The 24381-nt window shown below is 42.7% G+C and overlaps 1 protein-coding gene across 2 annotated transcripts in view; it reads left to right on the top strand.

The window, feature by feature from the left end:
• The window catches only part of LOC306715637 (E3 ubiquitin-protein ligase Midline-1-like), a 45012-nt gene that overhangs the window by 14725 nt on the left and 5906 nt on the right, over window positions 1-24381 (top strand). For both annotated transcript variants that reach the window (XM_079186073.1, XM_079186074.1), the window contains exons 2-7: window positions 6986-7779; window positions 16568-16663; window positions 20530-20637; window positions 22227-22375; window positions 22902-23029; window positions 24147-24290. In XM_079186073.1, coding sequence (XP_079042199.1) covers window positions 7054-7779; window positions 16568-16663; window positions 20530-20637; window positions 22227-22375; window positions 22902-23029; window positions 24147-24290 — 1351 coding nt within the window. In that variant the 5' untranslated portion in view covers window positions 6986-7053. The remainder of the gene's footprint in view (window positions 1-6985; window positions 7780-16567; window positions 16664-20529; window positions 20638-22226; window positions 22376-22901; window positions 23030-24146; window positions 24291-24381) is intronic.

Genomic DNA, 24381 nt, shown 5'->3' on the forward strand with positions numbered 1-24381 from the left:
AAAGATGTAATATGTGTGTGTGTGTGTGCGTGTGCGTGTGGCAACAGTTTGTGTTGGTAACGTGCTAACAATCCAGATAATGTGCTTTACAGGAGAGAGGAGAGGAAGTTGAGAAGGAGGGATGTGAAGAGATGAGAGATTCTGAAATATAATTCTCCTTCGAGTTTGACATCTGAAAAGCTCCAAGCTTCTTTTTTTAAATCACTAGTGGAGTTTGGACTTCTTTAGTGTTAGCTCTGGGCGTGTTCACGTCACCAAAGTATACGATCTCTTCCTCTGTCCTAATTGGAATTTTCAGCACCGACACCTGCACGCCTAAGTCTACTGTGGACGACATAAAATGAATTCCTTCCAGCACCAGCGCTGCAAGATTTATCGCATACTTCGGTGCCTAAGACAAATATTTTGACTCTGCTCCACATGGCCGTGGGAGCAAATCAGCAGTCTTTCTGCATGGCTGCATCCACGCCGCGTATATGGACGAGGAAATGTTTTTTTATCTAAAAAAAAATATGTTTTAATTTGCGGCGGAAATTTGCTTCGACCTTGGCACGGAGCGCATGACCGTGAGGTCGGGGGTTAATCTCTCGTTGCGCGCTATCCGCTGCTGTTATGAAAGCAGATTATGTTTTTTTTCCCCTCAATCTCAAATCCCATAAGCGGTTGTGGGGGGGGGGGGGGGGGGGGGGCTTTAAATTCTTCGACAGATTGAAGGTAAACAAGGTGTCGAAATGTTTAGATGATGTTAAATATGTAGAAGGGGAATTTAAATAAAAAAAACTATTTATAATTCACAAAATCTGTCAATAATTTATGCAGTTTTCCCACAAAAATGTGAATAATTGAGCGCTGCTTCTTTCCGTGCGTGGCCCTACTGTGAAAGTAAGTGATATTTGTGGGCAGTTACTCAAGATGACGGCATATTTGCAATTAGCCGGAGTGGCAAAATGTCCAAGCGACATTCTTTTAAGTCATGGTCACCTTCTATTTTAGGCCGATTGTGAACATATTTCATTTGGTCTGACAATGTGGCATCATAGAGGCTGATATCATCATGGTTACACTCAGCTTCTTTCACTTGGTTCCAACATTTCGCTGCGTGTGTTAGCTATTTCCTGCCTCCTGCGAGTGAAGGGAGAATTGGAACAAACATACAGTGACACACACACAGTGTATGATGAGTGTGTGAGGCAGGTCAATGGCGATGACCTACTTCTCGGTTCTGCTCCGTGGACTGCCACAGCCGCTCACGTCAACACACCAAACGGACCCCCTCTGCCCACCCAAATGTTGGTGTTTTTTGTGTGTGGGGGGGGTTAAATAGCTTTTGGCTGCTTACTAGAATTATTTTCTTTTAGCAATTTCGTGTCATTTACTGGGAGTGATCTGAAAATCACTCCCCACTGCAATGGTTGAGTCTAACTTTTTCAGCTCAATTTGTCAAGCGATAGTGTAGCTGAAATATTCATTTAGCTGAAAAGCTCAAAGTGAAATAGAATCCTGCTTCAGGGAGAGTGTAAAGCGGACATAATATGAAGGAATCTTTTATTGTTAAAACGCTGGGAGAAGAAGAAACCGTGGGGAGACGTGCGATTATTAACAGTTATTACCGGCACATCATGAGCGGCTCCATGTATCACGGAGAGCCGCAGGAACCACTCGCACTCCGTTCCCATTTCAAAAACACAGCCTCTGTTTTGGTCTGAATCGTGCTCTTGTCAAATGAGTTTTTAGAAAATGGATAGAAGAGCTCCTATGAAAATTTTAACAGTTTAAACTGAGTGGAAGGGGAACTCCGCAGCCTCCTTTGACCCACACGTCAATGAAAGATTTAGAGGTAGAGCGCAGGCTAATGGCGGAGTCCGCCCAAATATAAACAGGAAGAGAGATGAAAAGCTGAAAGGAGGGTTCATTTCTCAAGCGCTTCATTAGCTGTTCTCGTGTTTATTTGCTCTCCAAGGAGCCAGTGGACATCTGTCAAAATATCAAAAGTGAGAAAAAAAATGTTACGTTGCAAAAGGTTATTCGCTGACATTTATGGATCAGAGCAGAGGGCTTTGTTTTAAAATATGACACCATGCATCCAAGAGTAGCATCAGGGCAATGACATTTGTAGCTCTCGAAATAGAAATGAAGCATTTTGGACTTCAGGTTACACGGCCGTGTAACGGGAGAGAGGCAGAGACATGAAAACTGCCAGGAATAGAAGAAGATGATACAGGAATCCGACTCTTTCTGAGAGGAGGAGAAGCTCTCCACAGATCCTCTCACACACAGCTAAGCATTTCATATCTGTCAGATGTTATTGTGCTATCTGTAAGGGGAAGGAAGGAAACAGGGATAACAGCTCATGGTCAGAGGTTCACAGAGCAGTAGCAGAGTTTTACTGACAAGTTAAAGTCCTGTTCAAAGTGGATGACCGGCTTAACAATCAATGCTTCTTGTGGTTTAAGGAATGACACTGTACTGGTATAGTTTCCAATTGGACTAAACTCCTAGTGTATTTTACTTTTGTTTAGATTTCCTTGCAGGCTTACAGGTTACAGTTTGTGCTGGTACATTTTGAAAGTCAACTTGACCAAATCAGGCTATAGTTTGTTTCCAGCGGACTCTTTTTGAAGCGGGACTTAATACATGATATGGTGCTAAAAGACTGAAGCTAAAGCTGCACTGTTACGTTGTGGAAAGAAAAAAGTGCTGACGAATAGAAAGACGGAAGGAACTAAATATATGTACCTTCTCTTACATAATTATAGCCACTTTAATGAAGACATATGCCATACTGAAGTATATAGTATGTATAGGACATGAGGTCTGTTTTTCGGTTGGGTAAGAAACATGTATTGCTGGGGAAAAGAGGAGGAACAAGACAGTGGAGGACTCTTCCACTGCGCACTCAGCTTTGTATAGCCCGCCCCCCACTGAAGAGTATCGGTACTGACGTTTTTAGTGGCGTCGGCACGTGAGGACAAGCCTTTCACACACACACACACACACACACACACACACACACACACACACAGCGACAGCTCTGACAGCCAGTAGCATAAGTGATGGAGGAAAAATAGACAACTTCGCATGGATCTTCCTCCAGCCTGCATGCCGTTCTCACATTCCTGTTCCACCGTTTTCCTCCCAGACTTTAGATTTCAATGCTCCTCTTCCCTCCTGTGCCTCTGGAACGCTCACCCTCCCTTTTGTGCTGTCACCCCAACACACGGTTCAACAGTGTCACCTATGGTGTGCTGAGAGGCATCTCACCCCGTCTCACACGCCAGTTTGGATTTGTGCGCCTATGTATGTCAAATTTGGGTTTGTGTGTGTTTGTCTTTGTCAGAATGAGGTGGGTTTATTCTCTTTATCCTTTAGTGCCTCCAGGTTTCCCCTGCTGTCAACAGTAGCCCGTCAGAGCTCCATCAATGTCGAACTTTACCGGCTTTGTCAGGAACTTTTTTTTTTCCTGCATTCTCTCTGCTTTTGTAAAATGCTGTCTGCTGTTCATGTTACCTGGCTGACATCTGTGCACAAGGATGGACTGCAGAATTCTCAAATCTGCTTCATTAATACAGCACTGATCACCCTTTACAATGCTCAATGTACAGTACACACACCATGCATTACTGCATGACATTTATCTGCAGCAGAATATATGCATTTCCTGTAGAAATGGGTTTTAAAAAGAAGATTTTCTAATGAGTTAGCTATGTAGGATTATGGCCATATTAAACATGTTGTAATTCAATCCAGGTGTTCCAACATTAACTTTAGCTTATTGCTCAATTTCAACAGTCCTCAGATTCACTGACAGGGTGCCACTTAATGAACCACTGCTTGTGCATTTTCTTTTATTAGCAGGCCTCCAACATGTTTTTGAGCATGATGCTGCATGAAACTTAAAGCTGCAATAATAGATTTTTGGCCACTTGGGGGCATAAAAACAACATTGATACCACCCATGGTACACAACCAGCAGACGCAAAGCACAAATGTAAGTCCAAAACTCTCTGTCCTTTTGCTTGAACCATCCTGGTGGGTGGTCCAGCATTTATGGAAATGAGTCTCCTGGTCGACCTGATCGGCCAGCAGCACACTGACTCAAGCTTGGTAGGTAGCTAGGCAGCTAGCAGTATGCTACAGACTAAAACTAGTGACCTAGTGTGGTAAGAACCAATGAAGCGGGCTAACACCAGCAACAGACACTAATGGTATAAACTACGCCAAACCATGACTGTTCTTAGACCACAGCCTGACACTGACATATTGAATTTAGTGGCCTTCAAACACGATTTCATTATTGAAAAATGTGTTTAGAGATTTCAAACGGCCCTTATCTCAACACGGAAATGATTAAATTGTGCTTAACTTTGACTGTTATGCAAGTGTTTTCTTACTTACTTTAAGTGTAAACTTCTGTTTGAAATCGTAGACATTAGGAACATCCCAAGGTGTCACAGGGAAGATTTCAGCGTCTCTATCCGAACAGGCAAATTGACCAAAAAGGCCAAGAACATCATGAAATACTGAATTCCCTTTACAACTCAGCACAGCTCTCCAAGTTTTACTGGACCACCAACAAGCTTCAGTCGTCACTGACAAAATATCTGGAAATAAACACATGAGAGAGGCTCTTTGGTGCTTTAGAGAAACTGCTGTGTGTTTGTAGGAATTTGAGTGTGTATCGATGTGTATGGACAAGAGTGCGTCTCCAAGGATTTGTTGTGTTTACAGTCCCTCCAAACACACCATTTCATTTCATTTCAAGCGTGTGATTGCTGAATCACTTCCATCTCTCCCACTCAATTTATGTCCTCTTCTCCCTCTATATCCCTCCAGATTTGCTTCATTTCAAAATGTGGCCTTTCCTTTCTTATTTGGAAATAAGAGCTCAAAGTTGCTTCGGCTCGCATCAGCTTTTTTTCCTTTATAATCATAAATGTAATTCATTCTGTGATCCTGCAGCTCATCTGCACTGCAAATTACTGATATCTGGCCTGAGATATCGCAGGCGACTTGCTTTATCTGCAGCACAGAGGATGAAAGGAAACCATGCATAAAGATAACGAGGGAGAGAATAGGAGGGATATTCTGAGGATGGTCTACTTAGACACACACGAGCCTTAAGCTCAGTAAACGGTGACATCTGCTGAAAATACCTGACTGTATGGTAAGAGTGGATGCCTTTCCTGCCTTAGACATGCATGCAATTCATTCAGTGTCAGAATGCATTCAGAGGGTTTTCTATAAGAATTAGTACTAGTTTGAGAATTGTTCAAAGCACATATTTGCATGAATTGTGCATGTCCACTTGAGAAAAACACTGTATTTCCTTTAATACATTCACACAAGAAAGATCAAACTGTGTTGTATTATCTTCAATATATTCCATTCCATTTCTAGTCTTATCTACATCGCAGTGATCTATTGTCCTCTGCGTACAGAGATCCCATTTCCCTGAAGGGTTTGTATAGGTTTCATCTGATCTTGAAAAGTCTCTCTCTCTCTCTTTGTGCTGAAAGATTGTTTTCAGCAGTTGTGAAATCTCCATTTGCTCCAACAAACTAACGGCCGTTATTAACAACCCTCTGGCTAAGTTTGTCAATGAGGAGGGAACAAAGAAAAACAGAACTTGCAAGCAGAGTGGAACTTTTAACTCAAAGAGAGGCTCAAAGTGAACTTTTGGACGGGCTGATAAGACTGATTGGAAGTGAAGTAATCAAGATCCCAGCCACACTTATTAATCGACTTACTGCTGTACTCATCGCCATAAACGCAATATTTCTAGACAGTTTTTAATTAAATAGACATTTAACTAAACAGCAGACAGCTTCCCTTTAGATCTTCTAACCCCACCATGGCTTTGAAAACTACTTTATAGGGTACTACTGAGTACTGGGTGTTGATTTAAGTAGAACTAAGTCCCATGTGAAAGTGTGGGTTTTCCTCTGAGGCGTAATCAAATTTTCTAATTAAAAAACAACTGCACGCACGAAGTAAACAGCAACCACCAACTTTACAGTACATAGGTGAGTCTCAGCACACAGGGTCAGATGGAAATCATGACTCAGCTGTTCTGCAGGGGGATTAAATGGCCATGGGCACAAATTAACTATTTACTACAGCCGTGCCTGCAGCTGCCACTGCTGCACCCGATATTCAAAACTACACCCCACTGCCACACCAGTGCCAACTGAATATCAGTTCAAATGTTTGGAAAAAGACTATGATCCCCTGGTTCTTTTTGTAATTACTGATATCCCACCAAAGACTGACGTCACCCATTGGTTGGTGGATGCCCTTTTTGAAGCATGGAGTTTGGAATTTTGACCGTCGCTACCTTGTTGTTTTGCAGCCAGAAGTGACCATATTCAGAGGAGAGGGTGGAGCAAGAGAGGGACACGCATTGCTACACATCTATCGTGATTGGTGCTCAAAGTGCCAAAAAATGTGTCTTTCCAGAAACCATGACCCTGTTACTCAAGATAACCAACAGAGCAATAAAGTCTCTGGCTTATCTCTCTGCTAGTGTGCATTTGTGCTTGGATATTGTGTATTCCATAGAAAGGGGTTGAGGCCATGGTTTAGAAGATGACTCTTCTTCAATGGATTTGTTACCATTGGTAAATGATTCATTCTATTAAGATTGGTACAATGGATTATGTGAGTCCAAGCTGGTTTTTATGGTTCTATACGTAATTACATGCATCAGAGCTAAAACTGTACTGAACTTTTTAAAGTATTTGTTTGTCTAGCCTTTGGAGAGATCAATTGTCCCACATTTTCACCTCTCACACAGACTTAGAAAATCCAGCAGTTACCACAATGCCATTCTTTAAGTCCACTCAGTGGTCTGGTCCATTGAGATATAAGTCCCCCCAAGAAAGCAATGTGAAGTAAGCCGTTTCACACCATTTAATCACAAATCCCTGTGCTTTTCTTTCCCTTTTCTCTGCCATCCACCATCTATCTCTCTGTCTCCGGCCTGCAGACAGCTGAGCGGCTCTTCTGGATTTCGCTGACGCTGCGCCTGGTCCCGCCTGGCCTCCTCTGAGCAGAATGGACACTCTGGAGTCAGAGCTGACCTGCCCAATCTGCCTGGAGCTCTTTGAAGACCCGCTATTGCTCCCCTGCGCTCACAGCCTGTGCTTCGGCTGCGCCCATCGCATTCTCATCTCTCACTGTGCCACCAACGAATCTGTTCAGAGCATCGGCGCCTTCCAGTGCCCCACCTGTCGATATGTCATTTCCCTGAGTCCGGAGCGTGGACTAGAAGGACTTAAGAGAAACGTGACCTTGCAGAACATTATTGATAGAGTTCAGCGGGCCTCATCTTCAGCTGGGGTCCCTCTGCCGCTGCCATTGCCTGCGCCCCATAGCGGGCCCAACTCTCCCAGCGAGGAAGGGAGCGACCGGTTGGCGCTGGTCCCAGTCAGCGCCGCCATGTCCAGCCCGGTCATGCCTCCTGATCCGGTCCAGTGCCAGTTCTGCGAGCAGGACCCGCCGCAGGATGCCGTCAAAACGTGTGTGACGTGCGAGGTGTCGTACTGCGAGGAGTGCCTCAGGGCGACGCACCCGAACAAGAAGCCGTTCACCGGCCACCGGCTCATCGAGCCCATGCCGGACTCCCACCTCAGAGGGCTCCAGTGCCTGGAGCACGAGGAGGAGAAGGTGAACATGTACTGTGTCACAGATGATCAGCTGATCTGCTCGCTGTGCAAACTGGTGGGGAGGCATAGAGACCACCAGGTGGCAGCACTGAGCGACCGCTATGAGAAACTCAAGGTAAGCACAGAAGTAAAATTACAAAACTTTCATGGTGTGATTTTGCCTTTAAAAGCGACATTTTCCAAAAACTGAATTTTAATTAACCGGCGGCCTTTATTTTAAGGTCGTAGATTCACTCCATTCCATTAACACAAATTTTAAGCTTTCATTTTATGCCGCTCTGCAGAAATCTGCTATTATCCTTACCCAGGTATCTAACTCGATTATCAAGTGAGATTTTATCATCTCATGCTGACTTATTATCTCCGCTGAATAATTAAGCAATTAGCATAATCGCTACTCCATGCCAGCGTGCCGGGAGGATATTCAGAGGCGTGCACACACAGTGAATATGGGAAGTGTCATTAGTGACAAGGCATGGTGCCTTCAATGAGGTTGCAGGTTAACGAGCACCAATTGCACGCCGGGTGTAGGTGTGCCTAATTGGGCATGGCTATTAAGAGTGTGCTCGTAATGGCCTCAGAGGCAGGATGTGTGTGAGCGTAGAGTAGTGCGTTTGTCAGATCACAGCTCATGCAGAAGGAAATGTTACTTGGAATGTCTACAGGATGCTTTTCGTCTCATAATCTAACTGTCTGCCATTCAATATTTAAGCACTTTTCCGTTTAGTATTGAACCTCCATAAAGTGTTTGGGCTTTTTTAACAGTTTTCTCAGGCTGAGAAGTACCAGCCCTCACCAGCAAACTGATGCATAACATTGGTAGAGTTACACAAAACTTGTTAATGATTTTAGTCCACTCGTGATTTGGCTAAATCATTTAGTAACTATTTTAATAATCTACTAAATGTTTCAGACACGTTTCAAGCAGAAAGGCCATTAAAAGACATCTGAACAATGTTAAAAGCAATAAAAATCAACCAGGGAGCCATTTACAATAAGCTAGCACAGGATAATATGCATGCTCATACCTCTTGGTGCCACTTATGTAACCACTTCAATACAGAAGATGCACTTTACTTTTGTAAAAAGTCTGAACTTTTCCTCAGGTTCAGTCAGAGCGTTGACTTACTCCTCCACCATAAACATTTTTCAACCAGTCTGTTCCACGCAACAACAAGTAACAGAGAATACGCCAAACTTTTCCAAAGCGTCATTTGCCCAGGGAGCATTCAGCAGGAGCCTCCTGCACGCGCTCTCAGAAAGTGTTTATTCAGCCTCTCAAAGCGTCTTTAAATGAAACGCGGTGGTGTGACTCCTTTGAGAAACAGCTTTTTCCTTTTAGGTTTGAAACACATGTTCAAGTGTGAAGTAGTTTGTAATACGTCCTCAGAGGAGCCATTCCTTCAGTGATATAATTGAAGAAACTGAATCACAACAGCCGATTCCAAGTTGTGGTACCCACAGAAGAAAAAGGTAGGGATTACTGAAACATTACAGCGCAACCGTAGAACGGCAGCTGTGTAATAAAAGTTAGTCGTTTCACAGCGTGAAAAGTGTCTTTGAGTTGTAAAATGCCCTTTTTTAACATCCTTCTTTAGAGTATAAAAGCACCAAACAATAACTAAAATCAATGATTGAAACAATCCATTTTCAGCATCTGCACTTTCCTTCTTTGTCATGAAAAAGACAAAGAAAACCTCCTGCACATCGATCTGTTATTAGGGGCCCTCTACTGGTTGGCACCCTTTCTGCCTCCGATGAAGGGCTTCATGTGCCGTCATCACAGGTGACGTGTAGCCGTTCTCGTCCTGCGGGTTTCTGCATATTCAAGCAGAGAGGAATAATTAACAGGAAAAGCTACGGGGTCAGTGCATCATCTAATTATCAGGCTCCCTCCGATCATCCGGAGAGAGAACGTAGCACAGCACAGGTCAGCGCGCTCAGCAGTTATCATACAGGCTAATTATCTGCTTTAATATAAAAAGCACATCGATAGCAGATAGCGCCTCGCTCTGACATGCTCACAGGTTGCAAAATATGCAAAAGGAGAAAAATAATCCCTCTTAGATGCATTTGACGTAGCCTCCTGGGAACCCCTGCTGTGTAGTAAACTGGCAGCTACATGTGATTCACCATCACTGTGGAAATACTCTCGGCGTCTCACGATTGTGTGAGTGGGTCCAATGTGTGATTCACTCTATATGTGTGAATTTAAATATATTGCCTGAGGACACACTCATTTGCAGTGTGAGCTGCTGAATGTAGAACAAGCTTTGAAATAAAGCAAGTGTTAAAAGCTTTAAGAGAATGTCCAGTTTATTATCCTCCAATATCCAAGTCAAAGATTATAAAGTAGAAATTAGAGATGCACTTATAGAGACAGCCAACTAGACAGCTAAATAATAAATTACATCAAGTTAAACTAACTAGTGCGATAGCCACAGCTAACATTTGTTAAAACTAAAGCTAAATTTAATCTACTCATTGATTTTTCTTCCAAGCAGTCATTGTTATTTCACCTAATTAACAGTATGGGGTAGCATGTAAACCCAGTTAAACTCTTGCTACAGATAATTAGCTTAGCACAATAGCAGCGTCAGCTATTGACGCAAGTGGAATTCATGAGCTACTTTCAAATCACACATTTAAACACATGTAGATTGATTAATCATATTGATTTTAATATGACTTTTTTGAAACAAATTAGTTAAAATTGGCGAGAAAGCTCAACTATTTCCTCAAAGCGCCACTGCTCTCCTCCTCTCTACTGTATCACGTTTCCTTCAGTCAGCTTTGGTTTCTTTTAACCTTGAACATGATCTTTCCCCTTTCTTCCTTTAGTAGGAATTATTGTACAAGTGACCTTATCTACTTCATAAGCATAATCCTCAAAATAAGTCGATCATAAATAAAGCATTTGTACCTTGTGAGGACAAAGAGAGCAGATGGGGGAGCAAAACGTGTATGACCGCTTCATTAACTTCTGAGCACGCCGTCTATGTGTGTCACACACTAACACACGAACACCCAGGCACGCATGTCTAGCCTGGAGACCCCCAATCTGCCCCCTACCCTCACAACAATCTGCAGATAGTCACGGGCAGCAGCTCCTTTCTCACACAGAAAACAAACGTTCCTTTTCTGGCAGAAGTTAGAGGGGATTTGACCACCCGTCGACCCTCAAAGGCCTCACGCCAGCCTTGGATTGAGACCCGGTCGGCCCTGAGCTGAAGCATCTCGGCTCTTTCTTCGAATAAGTGACTTGTTTTGCTGCATCTTCAATCAACAGTGAGCCTCGGGCTGAATTCTGTTTCAGAGTAGAAAGCTAAGTTCTGTACATGAGAGTTAACTTAACCTTAACTCATTGCATTAGCGCTCGGTGTACTTCTTGTGCGTGGCAGCTTTCTGGCACACGGAGTAAAAACACGCGGTAAACACACTCACTACACAAGCAAACAAATAGACAGTAATCTCATCTTCGATTATGATTATGTAACAAGTAATGCTAATGCGATCTTTTCAAACCTTGAGACAGAGAAAATGTGTCAGTTTAATTGAATATATAATGTTACTTCTAATGGTTTACTAGCTACGCTGCATTGAGTTGAAGCTTTTTTAAGAGGCAACGTTTTGAGGCGAATGCTTGACACGCGACAGACAGGGTAGGGGATAAATTGAGGCCTCGATCTAAGCTAATTACCACGGGAGAAAACCCAACCGCCATGCAATATTTATGCTGAACAACACATTTGATTTTTAATTCATGAGGACAGACAACTTTGGGGCGAACTTCTTGAAAGAGGAGGCACAGAACAGGCACGGAAGCCTCCGTTCGTCAGGTAACCTAAATGGTTGAAAACCTTGAGATGTAAAAGGCATTCCCTCTTTCACTCAGATCTGGTGCCATTCTTGTCTGACAAAAGTCAAAAGTGTTTTGGTCATATTTTCCAGACCATTTCATGCATATCTCTTTTTGCACTGATCTGCTGGAATTTGAGATAGCCCCACTCTGCTCCGGGCAAAACAAAAGAAAAAAGAACAGACGAGTGGAATGGTTTCCTTTTTTCAGTGGCAGTGGTGTTGAGCCTGATAAGAGCCGTGGAGGTTATTGAGGGAACACCCATCCTTTTGGGGAGATAAAATTACCCCGTCACAGGAAATTGACGAGAAGGCGACTTGAAATAGCTTTCAAAGTCCTTGGCGCTGGGTCTGAGGAGAAAGAACCTTGTGGATAAAAGATGGGCCCTTCTGTGCGTTTCAGCTTTGCTTTCAAATCATAGCTTTGTTGTGTTTTATATAGTAATCCATTTGGTTTAATCAGCTGCCTTGGGTTTTTAACACTATATAACACAAACAGACACAACATTTGATTCACAGCCTTGTAAACACGAGATTTACCTTTTATGTCTTCATCCATCTTTTTATATCAGGAATCCCCTTATCCCCTGACTTACTTCCTCAATATAGTCCATGCTATTATGCTTTTTTCACCTTCAATTACAACCTTGAAAAACTTCCCTAGTAATTTAAAGAGCAGCTACACAATCTTCTCCAGCGGTGTAACTTCTTACCTTGCTGCAGTGATGTAGACGTGTACTTTAGGGCGGGGCTGTACACTTTGAAATCACACTCACGAGTGCAAAACAAGGGGCCGTTAAAAGTCAGATTTTACTTTTCAAAATAACATTTAAATAATCTAATGACAAAACCCCGAAGGTCCTTTAAACTTGCTGTCTCATTTGTGTCCACTTGGGGGCAGCAGAAACAAGCTGTGAACACAGCATTGACATATTACCTGGTAAAGGTGCTATTCAAGTGGCTCATTGTTATTATAAACGCATAGATCAAAGCCCGCTTTAAGGATCGGATCCTGCCAAGTCAGCATTTCTGCCCCATTTCAAAGGCTCTTGCTTACTGCAACATACAGCCTTCTCCTGCATGGATTTGAACAACCAGTGCAGAGTACATGAATCCTTTGCAACACATTGTCCCTTGACTAAAGTTTGTTGGGTGTTGTTCAGGGAACATCCATGCCTCTGCCAACTCATAAAGTTATATTTACCAAATGTGTTTTATATTACTTAAACAGGACTTCTGCAGGATTTACAGGGAACAAAAAAAAAACTCGATGTTTTCTCTTGTTAGAAATCGCAAGTTGCATTGTCTCAAATAAAGCCCAGTTCTCTCTTCAACTGAAGCCATTATTTGAGAATTTACAGGGCAGCACTCACTGTCCTCATTCTGCACGGAATGTTCCTTTTACTCAGAGCCGTCTCACTCACACTCACACTCACACACACACACACACACACACACACACACACACACAAATTTACTGCAGCACAATGCTGTCTTGCCTTTTTTTTTTTTCTCCCTGTCGTGCTTTGCTTTCGAGTCAGGTGTGGTCTGCCGGAGTCATCTGTTTCTCCAGGACTGATACAAACATATTGTTTCCAATTTATAGAGGAGCTCACTGGCAGAAAAGTGGGTGTTGAGCAAACACACTGGTGCCCTCTGTGAACTACAGAACACTCCTATACAATGATGACTTAGCAATAACAGAGCGTGGATGTGTGTAAAGAAGGTTGGACATCGCCGTAAAGAACGGCAGTAAAGAAAGAAATGATGAATCCTATGGTCGGCTTTTTCTCTCTGCCTCGCTTTTTAACTGTCCACCTTTGTTCTCTCTGCCTCACTGTTTCTGTCTTCATCTGTGTGACTACGGTTTCTCTGATCTCTCTCACACACACACACACACACAGACACACGCACAGACACACACACACGAGCAACACGGAAAAGAATGAAGTGAAATTCTGGCAGTTTGGTGAGGATTCCTGTGAACACAATCCTGCGCAGTGTCACAGTAAATCTCGAAAAGATGCAGCTCCTCTGAAGTTTTCAGTTCACTTGTCTACCTGTCTCCATCTCCGGTTGTGTGTGTGTGTGTGTTCCCCTTGCACACCTTCTCAGCTTATCAGCACTGCTTCAGGGTGATTTAGCTCACTCCCAGCATGCATCTGCTCATGCACACATGAACACTAATGACAATGGCAGACGACGCCACACAACTTTGTATTTTTAAGCCAACAGGGAGACGCCCGGTGATGAAACGTATGCAAAGTTTTGCCTCGGTTTCAAAGGCTGGATTCTAGTTTGCTGATGTAAGAGGCTGATCTGAGCGTGCTGCAGCAGAGCAGCTTCCCAGTGATTAAGAGCAGATGCTGTGGAGGGAAGCAGCTTTCCTTTGAAAAACACAGAACAGGCTCTGCCTCAGTCAGCTGACCACGCTTAAATAAATAACTCGTATTTTTTAAAACGTATACTTACATTTAAAGCAATTTCACTAAACGTCTCATCTCCAAACGTTGAATCACAAGAGTTTTGTCAGCTGCCAAGTGACCATGAACATCACTGCGTGGACGAGACTGACCACTTTAGGATTTCTTTGTGAAGGAGACATTGCAGGCTATATTTGTGTATGTTAATTTAAAGGACACCACAACCAAGAGGATGTCACAGTGTACTGACATTCTCTGGAGTACACTTGTACATCACTGCAGAAAAGTGAGAGGACCACTTGAGGTCACCAAAGACTCATCTGTTTTGAGTATCGGATCCTTCAGGATTCTATGCAAAATATCTTATGAAACATTTACACAAACATGTATTTCTCATAGGTGAAGTACCCTGCCATGCCTTACCTTTAATGACAAGGTGGCAGGTCTCTAATCCACACAGTGATGTTCACGGCCTTTCTTGTTTTGCAACTCTTAATGCACAGATATTAGTCCTGTGTTTTGAATGGACCCAGGCGGCAACCTCCGGGTCTGACAAGTGAAGCCAATGTGCATCGTTTAAAATGGCCAGCAGGGGGCGACTTCTCTGATTTAAAAAGTAGATTGTATAGAAGTCAATCTCTTGTTACATATACACAATACAGCATGATTTGGTAAATTATTTTCCCATTTAAATGCATCCATACAGCTCAATTATTCCGAATACAGTAGCTTATATCTACTAACTCATCAAATCACCACGGTCTAGTTGGTTCAGAGCAGAGATTAATTTTACAATGACACCGTTTTTGGGGTACAAATCCGTCTCGGACTGGCAGCAGAGGAGGAGGATAGGCAGGCAGAGATATACTGCGGATAAACAAGCAGGACGATTGTGAGGTGATCAGCCGGCCAGTTCAGCTCCAAGAGATTAATACTAGTTGGCGACGTGGACGATGTAGATGTGGGTTAACCCCTTCACGTCCAATTCAGACCACAAACACAGAATGTGTATTGACTTTGTATGTGTACATCTAAACAAACAGTAACCACACACATGCATGGAGACTGACAGCAGGTTTCATTTTTGTAAAAGCCTTGTCCCCTTGTGTACACGTCACAGTGCATTTCCTGCTCTGAAGATTGTGTGCATATGGAGATGTAAAGTCTGCTGAACATGTGCTTATGATAGCTGGTATGTAGACATAATTACAAATATGTTTCCCTCTTTGCATTGAAGTATGCTTGAGTTCCGCTGCACACAGCGACTCGCGTGCGACGCTGCTGACTGATTGTTGTGATTCTTGTCCTCATCATGTAAGAGGTTTATTTTTATCTCTATGGATGATAATGGCGACGACAGCGCCATACTCTCTGAGGAGACCTTTATGCTGCTTTCGCTTTTGTGTGTCATCTGCGTATTAAGGCCACCCATTAAGCCCCCATAGTGCCACTCCAGCACACGCACACTCACACAAAGACACAAATCCCACCGCCTCTGTTTACTGTTTATTCAATATTCCCTCTGGGGTAACTCCTTCTTAATCCTCGACATAACATCAGAAACTGGCTGTGTTTACACTGCTGCTTAAAAGTGGTTAAAGTGAATGGGAATGTTGCGCATCGAGCTAGTTCTTCATTTTAAAGTCAATAAATGTGTAGTTTTAACCGAAGCAAAGGATTTAAAAATGTTGAATTCAAGAAACCTGTGCTTTCAGCAAAGCTATCTTTGGCCTTGTTGATCAAACGCCTTTTTTTGGAGACACGCAAATCTCAGCGTTCGCCAAGTCAGAGCTGAAAATCTTCAGGAAAACAGATTTGAACAGGACAGTTTCGAGGCGGCATCAGAGCGGCTTAAGCACGCTCGGTTTGGCAATAATATGACGCTCTTGAAGTAAAGGAGACAGCTTGTGCCCGGGCGGATGAAAATCAGCATAAGAGGAAAAGAAAGAAAGAAAATAAAGGGGGAGGGAAGAGGAAAGCGAGGGAGGAGCGTTAAGGGACAGAGCTGACGCGCTGTCACCTGTTTGCCGGTTCGTTAGCCGAGAGCGCTGCTGCGTGCTCTCATAGGGAAGGCTTTTGATGCCCAATTTGCCGCTCGGCCGGGTTTGCGCTTGGCTTGGTGCTCAGTGGAGTGGCTGCCCCAGTCACATCCTCTCCTAGAGTAGGCTCCTCTCTCGGCGGCTCGGACGGGACAGGATGAGGAGGCAGCACAGGGATGAGGGGTATCACCCGCGCTCAGAGGTACGATGGACACTGAACGCACCTCTTCAATAGAAGAAGGAAAGCGTGCAACTTGTGGGGATGCCCTTGAGGAAGAACAGCTGAGGGGGAAACATCGCTTCTATTTGCTGCTCTTGTGCTGAGGAATCAAACATTTTTGTTTCCAAGAATGTAGTTGCTCGGGAACTTTTTCTTTTTGTTTTGTGATGTAGTGCCCGAGGTCGTTTTACAACTTTGTTTGGCTGGTGTAAGCAGAGAAACCTGAGGAGGAAAAAGCAGTTGCATTTGTATCCTCCTTTGATTTACGGCTCTGCCCTCCTCGGCTTCTTTGCATTTATGTCCCATCCGTTTCTTTTTCGTGTCTCACTCTCCGTGTTGTTTTTTTGAATGTGTTTGCTACAGCAAGCCCTGGACTCCAACCTGACCAATCTGATCAAGAGGAACAACGAGCTGGAGTCTCTGATGGGGAAACTGATCCAGACTTGTCAACATGTAGAGGTGAGTCCCAGTGGTCACCGCTGACCTATATAATGTCTCAGTTCAGTCAATATAACATTCATCATATTATTTCTGTTGATATGTTTGGCTATGACTACAGCCTATTATTGCAGTTATTGTACACTAAATATAGTTTTTTTATTTATGCAAGAAAAAACATGAATTTTCTATTCTGCAGAGATACTTGTATAACAACTTAGACCAGTATCCTTTAGCTTAGCATGTAGCTACGGTTAGCAGCTAAACTAAAACCCTATAGTAGCTGTTTGAAATTATTATACAATGTGTGAGAGATGAAAGGATTGTCGATTAGTCGATCGGCAGAAAAGGAACTGGTGACATTTCTAATATATTAGTTTTTTTAGTCATGAATCAAGTGTAAAATGCTAAAATTGGAATTGGAAAATGGAATATCTTTGGGTTTTGGAGTGTTGGCTGGACATACAAAATCATCTTTGTTCTGTTTTTTTGTACACTCACCTTTATTTGTGTCCAACATCTGGTTTTGTCTAATATGTTTACTATTAGGATAATAAAGTGTGTGCATGATTGTGTGTATTTACTGAGGGCAATGCTAAGCCTGCCTGTTCATATGACGCTGGCCCACTAAGAAGCTTTAAATAAAGCAATGCCACAGGGTTAAAAGGCAGACGTCTTTGCTTGGAAATAATGGAGGACAGCCTGTCTGCCTGGCAAGGCCCTTCACAAACTGCTAAGAAAGAGGATTGTGATTTATTAAGGAGATTATTTTTTTATTTGCTATAGTGCTGTGTGCATATTTTTTGAGGATGTTTTTGTGTCACCATCACAAAGAATTTTGATGCTGGAATTTTGAATTAAAAAAAACCCACTTTGATCCTTCCGACCATCAAGAAAGGACAGAAAAATGAATAAATGAATAAATGATGGGTATATGAAGGGGAAAAAAATACTTGACCTTTTTTCCCTTTACGGTCACAACTACTCATACAGGAGGGTTTTGTAACTCACTCTGAATCCCTAAAACAGCTTGTGGAGTGAGCAGTGATAGCACGTTGTTTTTAGGTGAGAACAGCCGTATCGCACAAGTAGAAGAAATGCATGTTAAGCTGGTGATGGTGAGACAAAAATAAATGCATGAAGTAATATAAACTCAATATATGGAGCAGTTTGACATGCAGCTGCAGTAGTGGAGTATAAGAGGGCTTATCAAAAATAAACAGCAGGGTCACACAGTAAAAGCGTTGCACAGGCAGCTTTCTGATTATTTCAAATCAGATGAATCTAAGCAACAGCTTCTCAGGAGTCAGCTGCTGAGATTCTCTGACATCTCCGAGACTAGATGGTGACTTATAACTGCACAGTGTTCATGCAGAATTAGAGGCATAGATGGTCTCCTGAAAAAAATCCAGTTCTTCTGAGCTGTGGTTTAACCTTAGCCACAGTTCAAAGCTCCTGCACCGCATTACTTCAAATACCAGCATTCTTTTTCAGCTAGCAACACATCAACTAATAGAATCAAGATGCTGTAATTGTTGGAATATAATGCCTTTTGCATGTTGAAAACAGAGTTACAATGTTTAAATGAAGTTAACGATATAACAAGCAGTCAAAGAGGGACCATTTGAAGCAGTTCATTTGTTTGTTTATAGAAATGCAATAAAGAAAAAGATCCAGTGAGGGAAAAACACTAATGCTTACTCTGTAGCAAAAGCCACAGAAGAAGAAATTTCTCTGATGTCTCTGGCTTGTGAAGTTTAAAGTCACCTCCTTCCACAGAAAGTTGCCTTTCCATAAGTTTGGATATCCTCGAGGTCTGAGTCGTCTTTGTATGTGTGCGTGTGTGTTTCTGTGGCTAATGAATCACTTAATGTTCCTGCCAGGGTGCAATCTGTCATACTGCTCATACGCTCCAGAGGGCTCTGCCCAAAGTCATTAGATGCTCCACATCTTTACATGGAGCATCATGTACTCTGGTCACAAACTGTGTGTGTGTGTGAGAACGTTTTCTTACTGGAATGCTGAAATTCGGAGGCAGAGCGACCACAATGCGCGTGTGATGACTTGTGGGCGGTCGTTCCACTCAGATGAGCAATATCGGAGGACGTCGTCTTCGTTCACATTGACCTCTTGAGATTAACGGTCGTGAAATGTCAGCCAGTTCTACTTTATTGTTGTTTCGCAGCTCGTGGAAACGACTCAGAACCCGATGGTGCTTTAAAAACTCAGCAAAATAAGCGGAATCTGCTGGAGACCAAAAAGAGCTGACTTCCAAAAAAAGAAAAGTTGAACTTCAATGTGCGTCTTTGTGCTCTAATTTCAGTGAATATTCTACCCCCAAATCCCCATTATATTTAGACCTGTTAAGTATACTAATTGGTGCACAAAGTGACACAAAGAGATAACACGTATACAAGCTTTTCACAGAGTAAGCAGTTTTACATCTTAAGTTCCCCCAGAGCAGTCACGGTGATGTCGAAGGGACCAATTAGTAGTGTTGAAAAGGCAGACGCACCGGCGTTGCTCGAAGGCGTTCAGCTTAGCACGTCTCGCACACTGTAGGTTTGTAATCCAGGTGTTAATATAAAATGATTTCTGTCTGCAACACAGGGTCCAGAAAAGCCCATGGAGGCTGTTTAGGAGGCCACGTTGAGGATATTGAGGAAGTACTTTCCAGCCTTGTTTGGCTCTACGGAGGAAAGGCTAATCACTGTCCATGATGTCATTATTAAAACACCTGTGTTTTACAGAGAGTGTATGTGTTTGTTTGAATAAATGTGCGCTAACTGGTTGGCTTGGCAACACTCACAGCAGACTTCCCTTTCATTGCTCCCTGTGCTGTCGCTTCGCAGCGGCAACACAACACTTTACAAGGTGCTGAAAGGAGCGCGAGGAAATGGCCACAAAGAGAGAGCACACGTAATGTTCGGACCCGCAGTCTCATAGTTGGAGTTGAACAACTTTTATAGGCTGTAAAGGGTCCAAGTGAATCAAACACCTCAGCTGGCTGCCCCCTTTGCTTCCAAAAGACGTTGCCTCTCGAGTCAACTGCACTTTCCCAAACACCTTCCAACTAAATCCAATTATTTTTCTTCAGTTTAACATCGATGTTTGGTTCTGAGCCCAGCAGATGTTTGAACCCACTGCCACACAAATCAATATGCACCTTTATCTATATGTGGGTTAACTAGTTTTATACCTTCTACAGTGCGATACAAAACCCTAAAATTTGAGCAAACAGCAACCCGGATTTCTGTTTTAATACGGGGATTATGTAAAATGAAATATGTCTGATTCCCAGCATTTTTCAAACAGTAATACTTCCTTACTTCAAAATGGCTACCATGGAAAATAGGGGTAGTCATTGGCCGTTTCCCAAATCATTCCCTTGTTCCTCATTCACTATTCCCTCTACAATGGACACTCAGTAGTTTACTCTCACTCGGTGAATTGAAATTTCCAACATACATCATCAATCCTTGTCTTTTTGTATCAACAGCAGAGTCTCACAACTGGCGTTTTCATTTCTATAAAAAGCAACACATTGAATTCTACAGTGAGACATTTTTCCAGGGCACTACATTTCACACAGTCCTGATTCAAGACACAGTCTGGTTCTTCAGCATACTGCTGAGTGTCATGTCTGCTCTCTAACAGCCACAGAACTCGCTGCTTATTTCACTTGTCACTCAGCACTCAAAGCGAGCGGGAGGCAAAATGGCTGAATATGCCTCATCTTCCCAAAGTGTTTGCTTCAGCCGGGAGGACCGACTGATGGATGAAAATGACATCCTGTCCCTCTGCCGACATGATTCTGACTCTCTATACATACCCACAATCTATCAATCTCTTTGTTTATGGATGACTCTCTGTGAATTGGTTCTCAGGTGAACGCGTCCCGCCAAGAGGGCAAGCTCCTGGAGGAGTGCGATGTCCTGATTGACATTATTCAGCAGAGGAGGCAGATCATCGGCAACAAGATCAAGGAGGGGAAGGTGAGGCAGCAGACACCAGTTATTTTCTTTTGACATTTTCTGTTCCGATCTTTCACTTCATAGCCTCTCACTGGCAATCAGTGAATAAACTAAAATGCGTAGCCCATTTCAAAGCTACCACATACCCACTATTTCAGTTTGTTGTTCCCCCACAAACAGAATAATGTACTCTTTAATGCAGCTTGATGCTAACTTCGCCATGTTATTGTAGCTACTAATTTACATAATTCCTAATGATTGGAAAATATTTTTTCGTCCATCAACATTTCAGCAGGTACAATGATCATCAAGGGGCAAATACTGTCTGCAAATCAGTCATATGCATGACAAAAACAATATACAATGTAATAACATTTAAAAACATTGAAAACACTCCAAGCTATATTTGTGTCCAATGCAATACGTTGTTACAGCCACTTGACCATATATTGTGAGCAGATGCCAAATTGTTCAGCTGCATCAAATGCAAACCTTTCAACACATTCCGAACAGACGGGGAAAAAACACTCACACTGGCCAAAAGTAGATCCCAGAGCATATGGGAGGGTGCTTGTACTTGTACTCTAAACCCGGATGATTTTTTAAAAAGCCGTCTGTAATGAGACTAGGATCCCACCAGGGATTTCTTTTTGACACCGTGTAATGTGCGCTTTTAGCTTTGAGGATTGTGTCAGAGAGGACACAGCAAAGACAAAGAGATGTTTATTTTCCAGGCTTTTCTGAGACAAAGTTTCGGTTAGTTCTCCTTATTTTTTAACACGATGAGGACTTTGTAACTTCAAATGGAATTGGACTGAGATTAGATTTTTTTTTTTTTGATCTGTACACGCCAAACTGCTGATGAAATGTCCTTTGACCTCAATCCAGCCACTGACCTCAATCTGTCTCCTAACATCTCTGCTCATACTGTAGAGAGAGGGGATGAAACCGGGGGGTAAATGAGGAGAGATCAAATCCAAGATTTGCCTGCAGTAAAATCACTGAAACGCCTAAAGAATGTGGTATTGGCAGCAACATGGAAAAGCTTAACTCACTCGGTTTTCTTTTTCTTTTTCAAAATAATTAACTTTCGTAGGATGTTTAGTTGCAGAAGGACACTTGTATGTTTCTCTACAACATAGAGAGTTAACCTTGAAGTGTCTGGTTCATTTATCTTCACAGTGACAAGACATCCATGGCGTCTAGACAGAACCTCATAGAACATGAAACGAGGAAGGAGGCAAAAACAAATCAGCTTCCAGTCCCTGAACTCTAAGCAGGATGGACACGTTCTTACCCTTTGCTGTAATTCACAGTGCTGGATGTTCATACTAATTAAGAAAACATGAAGAAATACAAGACTATGTGCAGCACTTGGCCCTGGCTTTGACCTTTTCGCGTATGACTAACTTTGAAACGTTAAAATCCATCTCCGTACCAAAAAAAACAAAACAAAAACAAAACATTTCCTGTCAAGTCTCACTATGTTCTAATCCCTAATAATCTGCAAAGTTATAACCTGGCTGAAGGTATTTTCATGCATTCTAGGTTTAGTAATTGATCCAGCCTAACAGCACTGTTCTCATACTTCCCTTTGCCATCCTTCCCAGGCACAAAGGATTCGGAAGCTCGCCCAACAGATCACCAACTGCAAGCAGTGCATCGAGAGGTCCTCCGCCCTCATCACGCAGGCCGATCAGACGCTAAAGGAAACCGATCACGCCCGCTTCCTGCAGACCGCCAAGGGCATCAACGAGAGGTCAGACAGCCCACACACTGGCCTCTCATGTTGGAATTATTCAGTTCAGCCAGTCAGTCAATGACTGGCGTTAGGAAGTGGGCAAAGATTGCACACAGATATTGAGAAACACTTTGAGAACTTTGTGAACTTGATTTCCCCAACAGCAGACGAGTAGAGAGGGAACCCCTTCATTTAGCCAAATTGCATTCCACTCCCTACTCAAGCTTTCTAATTTGGCAATTTAGAGCAAAACCCGGAGTCCAATATGTGCATGCTCAGGAGTGTTTCAATCGGAATCTCATTTGCAGTCTCACTATTTAGGGGTCTGATTTAATTCAGATTGAGTATTTATAATTTAGCAACTCTTGAGCAGTTAGTTCATTTTATTTAACGTATCTTAATCCATCAGCCTAGTATGCCACAATTCCTTGTTTCAGCATCTTGGAGTACTTTATAAACTATGATAAAGCTCCTCAGTTATAATATCAACACAACACACAATAAAGTATGAACGCCGGTTCTATTTTGATTGGTATTGATCTAGGGTTTCCATGGCAACTGCATCAACCCAAGTGCTGATTCCCGAGATACACCTAACGGACACCTTTGACACTGTTGCCCTGGACTTCACCAGAGAGAAGAAGCTGCTGGAGAATCTGGATTACCTGACAGGTAAACCTTCTTGTTTTCCCTCCAGAGGGACATCTATTGATTCAAGCCCATTGTTTTTAATTTAAAAGCACTAATATGAAGCCAAAATCAGTGAGCATTTCAATTAACCCGAAACGCTTGATGTTTACTTTCTGTGAGGTTAAAATCACAAACCAGGTGTCGCTGGCTTTTTAATTCACTTCCTCACTGAACATAAAACCAAACGTTGCCTTGAATTACAACTCTATTCCTGCTTCGAGTTCTACTTTTGTTATTCTTTTGAAGTCTGCTGTTTTCAAGCACTGCGTTTGAAGGAGCGGTCCCCAGTACATTAACTCCAAAATTAATTTTCCAACATTAATTTCTGATGTCCTATTTGGAAGGGCCCATCATAATGTCACCGCGTGAGTTACGAGCACGCCGGGGACAAAAACAAGGCATCATGTGTAGTGGAATTGAAGGTCTGTGAAAATGGCTGGCTCATATTTATTCTCTGCGATGCATGAGGGATTCGCTGGAGGGCCTTTCCACTAAGTGAATCAGTCTGAATCACTCCACTATGTTCAGCCACTCAAGGCAGAATGCTTGGGAGAGGGAGAGAGTGACAGACACAGAAAGAGATGAGAAGTGGCTGTACAATCAATTTAAGCTGCGTCTTTGTATCTTTGTTTCTTACCTCAGTCCATTCTCTTCCTACTAAATGCTTTGTGAATACAAATAAAAAGGAGAACTATATCATAAAGAGCACATGGATACATGAGTGTAAAAGCCAATCTAGCGTATCTGGTTATATAACGACTCACATTAGTTACTGCTAAAAGGATTGTGCTATTTACCCTCCCCGCTGTGTTAATGTGAGCTACTTTTCATGTGAATATTTTATTATTTCTCTTCCGCATTGCTTTTAATGCTCAACCTACCACTCTAGTGGAAAGAACATCTTCAGTCCTGTGTGTAATGAACCCTTTACACTCATAAAATGGAGCTAAATTAACTAGTACGGGGTTAATTGGGGCTACTGTTTGCTAAAACAAATGACAAGTGTGTTATCACTTTTGGAATAGCGTAATTATATTCAGTTGGTATTATCAGCATTAGATCGTGTTGGATGACTTTCCCATTTGTATGCCCTCTGCAGCTCCGAGCGCTCCGTGCATAAGGGAAGAGTTGTGCACAGCTTCATACGACACCATCTCGGTCCACTGGACGTCTGATGACGAGTTCACAGTGGTGTCCTATGAGCTCCAGTACGCCATCTTCACTGGGCAGTCTAACATTGCCAGTAAGTATGAGAGGCTGAAAAGGAATGCTTGAAATCAGACGGGGAATTATTGTAGTTTCAGGTTTTTGGAAGCAGTATCTTATTTTTAATC

This window comes from Pholis gunnellus (genome assembly GCF_910591455.1).
Source record: "Pholis gunnellus genome assembly, chromosome: 24".
In the NCBI taxonomy this organism is placed as follows: domain Eukaryota; kingdom Metazoa; phylum Chordata; class Actinopteri; order Perciformes; family Pholidae; genus Pholis; species Pholis gunnellus.